This window comes from Pterocles gutturalis, unplaced genomic scaffold (genome assembly GCF_000699245.1).
Source record: "Pterocles gutturalis isolate BGI_N339 unplaced genomic scaffold, ASM69924v1 scaffold2719, whole genome shotgun sequence".
Taxonomy (NCBI): domain Eukaryota; kingdom Metazoa; phylum Chordata; class Aves; order Pterocliformes; family Pteroclidae; genus Pterocles; species Pterocles gutturalis.
Genome location: NW_010130311.1, coordinates 45,323 through 58,068, shown reverse-complemented (window position 1 = coordinate 58,068; position 12,746 = coordinate 45,323). Strand labels below are relative to the sequence as shown.

Here is a 12,746-nt window from a genome sequence, read left to right as displayed (position 1 = left end):
GCTGTCTGAACTTTTGGTTGTCTGCCACACTTTAAACAGCGACTTCTTTTTTCTGGTGACTCAAGACTTGAATGACTTAGTGTGGGGAGTTGAAGCTCTATACAAAAAAGAAGTGAAGGAAGAAATAGCCAAGGTAAGTTGGGTTGCACACCCTAGCGAATCAAGGTTTTGTATCTTAAGTCCTCTTCAGTGCCTAGGAAAAAAATATTAAAATAAATAGATAGCTATTTATTTATTTGTTTTTGGCAAGGAAATATTCAGCAGTTTGGACACCCAGCTCTCCTCCCTCCCCTCTTCTCTCTCCTTAGAGTACCGATGATATATGGAAACTAAATTCTGTGGAGAGTTCTGATTTTTTTCAGTTTATAAATGCTAACCTTTTCTGTAGAAAAACTGCCTTAAGTTTTCCTTGCTTATTTTTAACTTTCTTTTCCCTTTGATGTAGCTCATGGGTAGGCCTCGTAAGCAGCACGAAGTAACAAATGTGCTTTTTTCCTGATCAATTCTTTTGTAAAGTAATGGAACTTGCTTACTTTCAAGTGGAAATATGGGGGGTCAGAGGTGTAACTTTATGCGGCTACTGACTTTAAAGAAAAAAATTGGGGCTCTATGCCTTTGCCCCATGGCATTTGCCCCTCACTATTGTTTATCTGAAAAGGGATTAAACATTTATGTATGATCATGAACTGGTGGTAACCCTGTAGCTTGATGAATCTTATAACTGTCTAATAATTTCTTGTTATGGCTAATTTTTAAAATGGTCGTTCTTAGCTACATATTCTGATCTTTCACATCTATGTACTATGTTGTATCTTTGCATTACAAATTACTGGATATAAAAAAACCCCATACATTCTTTTCACTGATGGGAAAAAAATCAATCTCTGTTGACTTCAATGCCCACGGCAACAAATCCACAACTTAATAGCTTTTGAGATACAGTATGCAATAAGGCAGCCCGACACAATAAACCAAATATTGTCAATGAGCTGGCGAAAGAAAGGGCAAGCACAGAAATGAGGGAATTTCAGAATGAGACCCTACTGAATGCCTAAAATCCATCCCCTAGTGTATTTTGACCTTATTATCTTCAGATTTTGTATTTACTGTACTATATTTACTGGTGGCCATCCCAACTGTCTTTGATGAGCCAAGTTTTGCACACAAAAGGAAGTCTCAGTCAAATCTCTCATTCAGGGGCTGTTTATCCCCGTCTGTTTATTTGTTTTCCCAAACTCCCTGACTCATTGCTGTAAAGTGAAAACCGTGAGTACAAACAGATGCTGCTGCAAAAGCAGGTAGATGGTCTTCTGAAGCAGAACTGCCCTGGCAGCCTCAGCTAAACACTTTTCAGCTTTTTTTTTTTTTTTTTTTAATATGAAAGTATCTTCTACAAGAATTACCCAAGGGACAGACCGATCTTTTCTCCATAAACACGTGAGCAAACTGGATGATTTGCACAAGAACACACACAAGTGCTTCCTTTGCCTTCTTTTGTCACTTACTTTTTATTTTAAATACCTTCGCAGTATTATGTTAATGCACATTTTCTTCTGGTTCATGAATAACAATTTCTAAGTCTCAAATAAGATCCTTTACAATTCGTGTTTGTAATTATACTTTGATTCTCATTTTCACATGTTCCATTCCTGAGCCAAATAGTATTGACTTTTATTTTTTTATGATGTTACACAGAACTGTAACACATACTTGCACCTTTCAGTTAAACAATATTTTTAATGGATGTTCCTGTGTTTATTTTTCAGCATATTTCCAGGAGATTACAGATGGCAAGTTTTAGTTGAGTTAACAGTCTCCATAAAGTTGCTTAGTGCGAAATCCACTGGCTTTTTTTTTAATGTTACTGATAAAAAATTAGTTTAAAACAGAAATTCTAGGTTATTTCAAAATCTAGAATGCATTAAAAGCATAAAGTCATGCATATGTCAGAGAACACAATATTTACAAATCTGTACAGTTTCTGTCCTCCTTTATTTTCTGTGGCTCTTGCCAGGCAATTAGATTCAGCTCTCACCACTCTGAGGTCAAATTCTGCACGATAACATATAGCAATCGTCTTAAAATGCTTTGTTTTCCTTGATGGCTGTATGTCAAGTTGACGACGGCCCCAATTCTGCACTCCATTTCATCAAGTCTACCTTCCATGGAGTTAGAGATTGTTACCACTGTAAATCAAGGCAGAACACAAAACCGGGGTGAACTCCCCCCTAGTCACCTTTTCTTCCTCCAGTATTTCGATGTGTTGAACTACTGTCATATTTTGGCTAAGGCTGTACAGTAGAGTGGCAGAAGAATTTCTTTTCTGACCTGCAGATTATTCACACTTGCCAGACTTTCTCCTGTTCATTCTGAAAGGTAAGGAAGAGTATTTCATGCTAAACCCACCAGAACTATGTTAAGGGATTACAGAAAACATCCTCCCCTTTCTCCCTGTTTATTTGCAGTGCTGTTGGAAATGGAACACGCTGTTGGAAAAGCTTGTGTTTTTACACTGACACCCAGTCTAAAAGCCAAGTGTTTGCATTTTACCAACTGGATGCAATCTCTCTCTTTTCTCGAGTTTGTTTTACATTTAAAACCACAACAAGCAGCATTCAAAGTGGATACCCATCTCCCATAGCCGATGTCTACCCCAGACACCCCTCCAGCTGCTGAAAGAGCAGAATGGTGAAAATCAGTCCTTCCACAGAGTTCATATGGCACAAGTATTATACATGGCTTCAGCTGCCAGAGGTACTACTGGCTGTGAATTAAAATTCAGTATCTTGGCCAGCTGGTATCACATTCAGAAAAGCAGCTGACTTTATGTAGGGTTCCCCTGGAAAATGCTTCATCACTGTTTGGCTCTGCAATAAGAGGCCATTCATCATCACACCTGGAATCAAAGGTGCTCTGGCTCCTCTTCTGCTCATACTCAAGGAAGAATGACACTGACAGTATTCTCTGAATTCCAGGGAGACATCCTGATTTCTATAAAAAGATTAGTATAAGAATGGTACTTCTTCACCAAGGCTAAAAGAACACCTTCCAGAAAAACAGTGTAACGATCCAACATTTGTGGCTTGTTAAATTCACAACGTTGAAGAAAAGTCCCTTAGTAATCATTGCAATACTATCCATTAAAATATGGTAGCAAATAGTTTTTCTTTTTAAGACATGTCAGGTAATAATTGGTTACGGTGGTTTATCCTGACCAGGTTGGGCAGGTTCTAAAAAAGGAACGAACACCAAATGTGTGGTTCCTCTGAAAACATCCTTCTCCCCTCCTTCCCTCCTTCTTTCCCTTTTCCACTGAGAATAGACCAAGGAGTCCTGACCAGCCCTGCCATTACATTATAACCAGGTAACACAGAAATTAATCCATTAATTTATTATTAATAGGAGCAAAATGTAAAAGCGGAAAAAATTGTAGACGTACTACCAAGCATGCTGTGTCCTGCTGATGTCTCCAAAGGCCCTTGTGATAAAAACCTACAGATTCTTTAGCTCTGAAAGGTCAAATATGCTAAACTGTGATTTCAAAAGGATGAAATCTTTTCTGTCTTTTAGCATTCTTTTTTTCCCCTCTGCTTTCTGCACTGATGGATTTTGGCATCCATGAGTCATGTGATCCTTCAATATGTTTTTCTTCTGATTTCTTGCCGAAAGACTCCTGGTTAGACTTTCTGCATTTCGATGTGCTGGTGGTGGTAGTGGTGGTAGCAATGATGTCTGGGTTGACACCTTCCATTTAGTTTATAGACAGAATTTTTCTGCTGACGTTTTTTGAAAAACCACACAGCCAGGATAGCTGCAACCAGTAACAAGCAGAGAAGAATGACAATGACTGCTATGATGGCACCTTTACTGGACTTGGGACAATCCTCTCCCTCACATGGCTCGGAAGTGGGGAAGGGCTTTTCTCCAAGGCCCTGGGTGAGATTTTCTTGCTCAGATAATTCCTGGGATGATGTGCCAGTAACGATATCTGGGGCTGGTGCAGTGGTTGCTACTTGTGCTGGGTAGGTGGTTGTTTCTTTTGGTTCTGCATATGGAGTGTGCTCGGAGCGGCTGACCATCACAGAGGTTTCTGGCATGGATGTTTTTAAACTGGTTATGTCAAACAGTATTGTCGTAGTGGGCTCCTGAGTCACCGTTTCCAGAGACGTGGTTGGGTGGTCCCAGGCGGCATCACCATAACCTCTGCTCACACTTAAGTTCTCCAGACCGCTCACTGACGTAAGCGGTACTGGTGTCTCTTTGGCCCCCTCATCATCTATCCTCGTTGTTGCTGCCACAATCTGTGTTAAACCTTCCTCTGGAGCTGGGCTACTGTTGCCCAATTTTCTTACCTCAACATGATTGGGTTGGTCAGTCGTGAGGACGACATCGTCTTCTGTTCCCATCGAACCGTCAACTTTATCTGCCTCCTCTTCATCATCCTCTACCACTTCCTGTGTTACTGGATAGCCATCTAACCATGACTCATCAGTAATGGCAACTGCATCGATCTCTGCCTTTGTACCGTTAGTGGTGAGGATGGGACCAATGGGGAAATCCTCACTGTCATAAAACATTTTGGCACCAGGTTCATCGTAGGCTGTCTTCACTCCAATGTGGTTATCACCTTCTGAAAACAGTGCTTTAGTGGAATCATCTGTCTCTTTCTCTGATTCAGGCTCACTGAAAGCCTCCGATGGAAACCAAAACAAGTTTTTTTGGCTTAGAAGTGACACGGGGGACTCCGTTGGTGCTCTACTTCTTTTTTCAGAAGTGTCTGTGTCCTGAGTAACACCTTTGGTCCTCCCTTCCTCTGAACTTTTACTGAAGGAAAGCTGTTCTTGCTCCTGCTCAACTTCCTCTTTGCCATTGACGTGTTCATTCTCAACAACAGGTATCGATCTGTCATCAGGAAAGTTATCTTCATAGTCAATGTGTGCCTCGGTTTCATCTAGAAACATTTAAAAAACCAACAAAAGCCACCATTTAATTTCTCCAGAAAAGCACTGGGCTCATTTGTTACAAGAAGCCAAGAGGAAAGATGCAATGAGGAGTGACTTTTAGCCAGTATTTTTAATTCAGTGTTATTGTTTATTTGAAAAGAGGATGGTCCACCACGAGCTTATTGTCAATATAAACTTTTTAAAAAATCAGGATAGGTGTCAATGCTAACTGCTAATATCTTATCTTTCCAGATTTAAAACTGTATATAAATAACTGCCTGCCTGCAGCTAGAGGACTTCCTTCAATGGTTTATTGATTTCTCAAACGTTCACTCTGCCTAACATGACCCTTTTTGCCAGACTTGAGGAAAAATTTGCATCATATTCAAGCAAGAAATGGGTGTGGAGAGGAATGTGTAGCAAAAAGTAATCAATCACTAATTTGACTTTAAAAAAATCCCCCACAAAACTAGAAGTTTTACAGCAACTTCATCTCTTTGGAGCCAGCTGATTTTAAAGGGTTATATTCAGTACCTTATGGTCAATTTTTTATTGTTATACTACTTTTCTTCAATGACCTTGCTGTTGCAGTGAGAGGACACCTGGGGCTAGGTGAGCTGAATGGTATTTTTCATTCCACGAGAGTTCTTCAGAGCTGCCTGAGGAAGAACCTCCCACCAAAGCCTACTCTGAGTTCTGCTTATCTTCACCTGAAGAAAGCAAGATGCCCACACAACTACAAGGATAGAAAGCTCTTGTCTCCAACACTTAACACCTAGCACCTAGGTATCAAGATAATATAGTCTGTAATCAACTCTTGGGCTTCCAATTTTAAGAAACTAAATGTTACCAAAAAGAAAAGAGAAAAAAAAAACAACAAAACCAAACTGGCAAAAAAATAACTGAGGGCAACAGAGGGGTGGATTCATCACAAAGTTTGAGTTTGATTTAGAAATACTCCCCATGCTTCAACAGACCTACCACTCATAGCAAAACAGATTTTACTCAAAGCATGAAAGGAAAGGTTTGAATTTTAATGAAATAATGCATTGTATTTTATATTTCTTCCACTCTTCTAAAACCTTAGCTCAATGAAAAATTTTCCAAACTAGACAGGGTGGTTGATTTTCAGCTCACACAAGTTTTACTCCACAGAAAGTTGATGTAATTGCTGAGATTTATGCTGGTATTAAAAGAAAATAGAAAAATAGTGCCTTGGGATATGGAAAATAAAACAAACTGAATCGGGGTAAGAATTTTTCTTTTTAAGAGAGTGTTTAGTCTTTTGTGAAGACAGTGAAGCAATAGACCTGGCATGACATGGGAAACAAGAAACTAATAGTAGGAGCTGTATTACAAATCAATGCATTCATAAAGCCTTATCTTTTTTTGCCTTTTTACACTCAACCAACTTTGAATCACATTTTCATCTGGGGCCCACCTCAATTTCCAAATGAGTCACATTCTCCTTGGAGACTGCTTCCCAGACTTCTGGCAGAGCCATATTTGGTCTACTCTTAAGAAAGATTAGAAATATTGTCAAACCAGTCTGACCAAAACCACTTAGTGGTGACACAGCTCACACCAGCTTACTTTTTGCCAGAACAGCATAAGCCAGGTGCCAGAACAGAATGAGTATTAGCAAAAGGTATTTTTCTTGGAATAGCGGCCAGGTCTACCAGAAACCAAAGCAGTTACCCTGTGAAATGTGTGACATCACCCACAGAGAGTTAATACCTCTGTGGTGGAGAAGTGGATGTTCTCAGCAGGTCCTCTCATTTTCCAGCAAGGGTGTGGGGTGAAAATTGTGCACAATACAACAGTGCCAACAATGGACCTCTCTCCCTCCCTCTCCTGGTGTCCTCATCTGCTTGTGTAATCCTCTAGATTCTCTCCATCCTCTCCAAAGCAGGAATAAAACTTCCGCCTGGTGCAAAAACGACTTAGCAGACAGGGGAATCCAGATGTCAGAGTGGAAAGCTTCCTGGTAGGGCTCTCACTTTCCTAATTCATCCTAAAACCTTTTCCATTGCAGACTTTCATTAATGACTGGAGGGTACCTCTGAATACCAAAGCATTTAGCAACATATTTATGAAGCTCTGTGTGGCACTGGCCGTTGCTATGTAGCACTTATAATGGCCACAAAATCCTAGTCTCGCTCTGCCCCTTGTTTCACTTAAGAATTTTTTCTACCTGGTGCTCTCTTTGCATGGAAATAGTGCCTCAAGTAATTTTGTCGTCTTTCCATCCAGACTCCTGCTAAAAGTTGATATCTAGCATGCCTGCTTCGCTGGAGTCCACTGAAGTGTCTCTCCCTATAGGTGTCTGTTGAATAGATATGAACTGGAACATCGTAATGGGAGGGCTCACCATTTACCAACTGGGATGCACATTGTTTTCTTTTCTGAGATGAATCATCACACCAGTCTGTCTTTACCCATATGTCTCCTGTACCTCTATTTTTGCCACTCATTTGCTTTTCAGATGACAGCAATCATTCGTATGCTTGTGTTGTTCCCTCCAGACCTATTCTGTCATTAGAAATATGAATGGGCAGCTAGTATTCATCCTGTTGACTGGTATGGATCATTGGTGAATGCTTAACAACTGGAGCAATATGCTTTTTATGGAATTGGAAGCTCTTCCTCTTTAGTGCATCTCCTGTGTGTACTTCCAGCCCTTCAGAAGAAAGTCCTGTGGAAGCACATTGGGAAAGAGCATGTGCTCCTAGGAAAACAGGAGTCCTCAGTCTATCAGAACATATTGAGGGTTTGTTGAACCATCAGTCAAGTCTCCATCAAACCTGCTGTCTTTGGGCCTGATTCTGCATGTGTAGAAATGAATCAGTGCTTTCTTAATGCTCAGCCAAGGAAAGAAAAAGCCCATTGTGGTCTAAAGAGAGCCTGAGATTGAAGCTCATTACGCACCGCTCGTCGCCGCATAAGGGAGTCTTGTTGCTGCTGACAATCAGATGGTGGCCCAAGTTGTAAAGCTGCTAGAACGTATTTTCACATGCAATCTCCCATATTTGTACAGTTTATAGCAAAGACTATCAACATAACTAATGTTAGCTTACGGGATGCCAGAATGAAAGCAACTATTGAGCTCTCTAACCATCAAAGGAAACACAGACCCCCTCACTCCGAAGCTTTGATTTATGTGATCCCAAATTGACTTACACAGCAATAATACTCTATTCTTTCTTCTGGGCCTCAGACCTACAAATGGGGTTTGGGCTTAGTATTTCATAAGGTTGTGTTACCATGACGATCTTTTAAGTCAGCTGTGAGCTTGATTTTCCAGGAACAGATTGCACTTCTCTCTGCTCACCTCCTCAGCACTTTCCTGAGCTTTCCAGCTCCCTGGATTTTAGTCTTGGTACTGAAGAGCAAGAACCAGAGCAGATGCAGCTCCACCTTTTATCCAAACAGTTGTAACTTTTATTTATACACATTTTTAAAACAGCTAGCAAGTGGTTGCATCTTCCTTCCTATCCAGGCAGGTCCGGTTTTAAGAAGAGCCAGCACTGAAATTAATTAATCCAAGACCAAAATCTTTCTATATGTGGTCATTGGTACATCTTACCCCTGCCCTCTTCCAGCAGACTCAAGGATCAGTGAGGTTTGATTCACTGTCTGAGGGATTACTAAGGCTGAAATGGACATTTTATAGCAACAGATGCTGAAATGTTATACTACCAAAGATGTGAAGCTCAATTAAAAGGTAAAATCCTTTTAAATTAGCCTTGTCCTTTCTGGGAAGCCTCCAGGCCCGAAGAGCTTTCATCTCTTTCAACTTCTGATCCTAATGTGAAAACAGCGACCAAACATAGAGACAGGCAAAACCAAAGAGCCTGCTTTTCCACACGCTAGGATCAGTTTAATTTTTCTTCTAGATAGCATATTGGCATCTGAGCTCTATTTTGAGTGTTGCTATTTTGGACAGCCATAAAGTGCGCTGCATATTTTGTGGGTGTATTTTTGGAGTACAGGAAATTGAAACTCGATTCTATGTAGGCCATCATCATAAACATTTCTACTGTATAAAAACATCTTTATTCTAAGAATCTCCAAGTACTTACAGCACACATTAACAAGCCGGCATCTGTCTTTAAGGGAGGGAAGGAAAGGAGCATGAAGACCAATTTGCCTAAGATCTGTCAGATTTGGGAACTACAGCGTCTCGAAGAATTATCCATTTGACTTGGACCAGGCACATTTGATTCTCTCAAATCAACCAGAGTATGCGAGACAGAATTTGTGTTGCCTTTTGTCTTTTGCAGCAGCTCCAAGAGGGAGGATGATTTTTATTCTAGCAGAAAGCCTGCTAATATAAATAAATAACCCATCATAATTTTTAAAACTAATTCAATTTGGCAGAATCAGTTCATGCCAGATTGATACTTTACACTAATCTAATACAATCCCTCAGTGACAGACCTGAAAAGAGAACCAAAGTTTGTCATAACAATTGCTTTGACAGGCCAGGGACATATTTGGTTGCTGATTTTATTTGTCTGTCACAACTCTCAGAAGAAAAAAAAAAAAAAAAAAAAAAAAGCATTCCCAAATAAAATCAAAAGGCAGAGACACTTTGTTTTACTCTCCCCATTAAGAAAATAAAAGGAAAATAATTAAATGGTGCTGGCTAGTCATGCTTACAGACCACATGAATGTGAATCAATACTATTCTTGAAAACTCAGAAACTTATGGTTCATTTTGGGAAAAAACCAAATGTCATTTATCAATGGTCACTTGAGTCTCTGTGCCTGCAGGACAGCCACAGCACGGCACGTATACATCTGCTTTCAGGCCTTACTACAACACCAACCTTCAGGATATATTTTGTGAAACAAATGTGTTCTCGCCACAGAAACAGAAAAAATAATAAACTGCAAAAAAACATGTATTTCCCTGTTCTCTGCTTAAGGTTGCTTTGTTGGGTTGAATATCCCAGTGTTTTCAGCTAGAACACAGCATCTTTTCATGATGAGAAATGGCAGGAAACACTGACTATACAGAGCCACTTTTTTATTCTTAAAAAGCATCTTGATTAAAAATTGCAGTCCATTACCTGGCGTGCGCAATGGAAATTAAAGCCATTTGTAATGTGCTGTTTTCTTAATTTCCAGCACACTTTACTGTGCCCAGAATCCACTGACTATAACCCTGACATGATTTTGCTCAGTTATGCCCATAGCCAAGTTTTGCCACGTATTTTGGATTATATGTATATTGATGCAGAATATATTTTTTTCATTTCCTTTATGAATTTGCCAACTGTATGGCTGTACACTTACATCCTGGGTGCCCGAATGCCTCTAAACACAGCACTTAAATGTTCATCAAAGTGGCTCCACCACCATCTTTCCTCTGACGTCAGCCATGGCCCACGCTGCCAGCAGGGATATAAATTCTCCGTTAAGTCCCATCATTAACCTTGATGGCAGGGAAGTTAATCTCTTGCCTTAAAGCACTTAAAAAGCAGCTTGTGTGCTGCCTTCTGGAGTACTTAATTAATAATTATTCTCCTTTCTCCTATGATCCCAAAATATCTGTCAACTGTAAATCAGGTTTCTTTTAATGAGATTCCATTTTTTTTTGTTCTTTTTCACGGAATACTTTTTTAAAAAAATAATGAAGCTTAGTATGACACATTTCAGTCTTCCTATAAAGCCTCCTTTCTTTAAGAATTGTGCTCAGGAGGATTGAATATACAACTATTAATTGAACACGTATTGTATTTTCTACCCAAGTCCTTAAAGTGTTTGAAACCGAGTAATTAAAGGAAGCCCCTCAGCATGAAGCCTACATTTAAATACTTTTAAAAATCATAATTCGCAGTATTCCATCTGCTCCCAAGTTCCAGCGCTGATGTTTGTGATTTTACAGCCACACTTTCCTATTTTGTTTAAAAATATTTTTCTCTCCCCTGCGGCCATGTGAAAGGCTCAGCCAAAACAGGGGAAATAGACTATTTATCCAGGGAAAACAGTGAAACACACACAGCTTAAATGGCCTGATTCTTTCCCTGCCTTACTTTAATGCAATACAATTTTATCTCTGTGTGTGATAAAGTTAGCATTTGCACTAACCTCGGTGAAGGAAAAAGAAGTATCAATTTGGGGCAGATTATGGGAGACTCAGACCACTGGGTTATCAGATGTAGATACTCTTTTTTCCTTCTGTCCCTCCCTGCAGTATTTCACTTAATCTGAACTGCTGTTTGTAAGAACAGTTCTGGAAGCTGAAACAATTCAGAAAGATGTTGGATTTTTTCTTTTTTTTTTTTTTTTTTTTTTTACCTCTATCCCATTTGGATGGTTTTGCATATCTGGTTCCCTGGTGCACAGACATGACCTGTTTCTACTAAGAACAAGTTTGACCTTTTCTCATTATTATCCACTGCCTGGTGGTATAGATGAATGAGTAAAAATAACTCCTGGCAAACCCCTGGGCATTAAGGAATATATAGGTTCTGAAATGGATATATGCTAACTTCAGCCCATATAGATAGCTCAGCTGCCCAACAGCTGCCCAGTCTTTTGCTTAAAATTTATCTGTTTTGCCAGAAATGTAATCTTAAAGGTGTGATATCTCTCTGAAAAAAACAGTAAGATACTCTGATGACTGTTCTTAAATATTGGAAAAAAAGTGAGCTTTATGCATGGAGTAGGATAACACGAGAAAGAGAATGAGAAAGCAGAATTCAGATTGCATCCACATCTGAACTCACGGTACTATTTTGCTTGTGCTTAAAGAAGGGGAAAGTTAAAAGTTTGTGGCAGAATTTAACTAACATATAAAGGTGGATTTTCTTGAAGGTTTAAATTAAGGAAATGTCATTATTATAATTTCCCAGAGCTTTTACTTTTTTTTTTTTTTTTTTTTTAATAAAAGCTTGATTCCTTCAGTCAAGTTATTTGGTAAGAAAATCTACTTTAATTCCTTTTATATAGACAGAGTAAATATCTGGGTAGCGACTGTTGTGTTTGTAGATAAAAATCCTGAAAGCATGGTACAAGATAAAAGTTGTCTGAAAAAAAAAAAAAAACCAAACCAACACACTCTCTTTTTTTTAACTTTTCTATCTCACTGGTTAACTCTAACCCAAATTGTATTTATGCCACTCTGTCACAGAGTTCTGTGGCACAGGCATCTCTCTTAACTTACACAGGTCCTTAATTTTCATAACCTACCAAAAGGAAGCAGGATTTATCATATATATAAGGCCAGAAATTCAAAAGTGCTAAAGCAAGTAGTAGGAAAGGACTAGTAGCAGTTCAGATGAGCCAAACTCGCTTTTTACATGGGCAAGGCTTTTGAACTACTCTGAAAAAAATACCTCTGACGTTTCTTGTAACATCCATAGTAATCCCTGTCCTTGAGTAAGTACATTGAAAAGTTACAAACTTCATCCAATAACAGAATGAGCACGTACAAGATTATAAACAGACGATTTCCAGAAAAGGGCTGATTCTGATATTAAATATGCAGATGAAGGATGTTCCCAAAGGTTATTTTCCAGTCATTAAAAATTATGTTCAGTACTAAGGAAAAATTATATTGTGGGAAGAAGAAGGAAGAGGGTGGACTGGAAGGCGGGAGTTGAATGATAAGCCTGGGATAAGACTCAAGTGAATGGGGTTAGCAGAGATGGAAAAAAATAAATCTGGCATAAAAAATTTCAATTTTTAAATTTTGAATGGCTCATGCTCATAAAAGTATGAATAAATTATCCTCTCCTGCGGTTTACTGGAGATGTCTACCAATGGGATTGTAAAAGCCCAGTTGGACCAGCT

At 39.2% G+C, this 12,746-nt stretch overlaps 1 protein-coding gene across 1 annotated transcript in view; it reads right to left on the bottom strand.

Moving 5' to 3' along the window:
- Positions 1-3,677: 3,677 nt before the first annotated feature.
- The window catches only part of SUSD5 (sushi domain containing 5), a 34,235-nt gene continuing 25,166 nt past the window's right edge, over positions 3,678-12,746 (bottom strand). The window contains exon 5 of the mRNA XM_010080160.1: positions 3,678-4,951. Within this exon, the coding sequence (XP_010078462.1) occupies positions 3,678-4,951 (1,274 nt within the window). The remainder of the gene's footprint in view (positions 4,952-12,746) is intronic.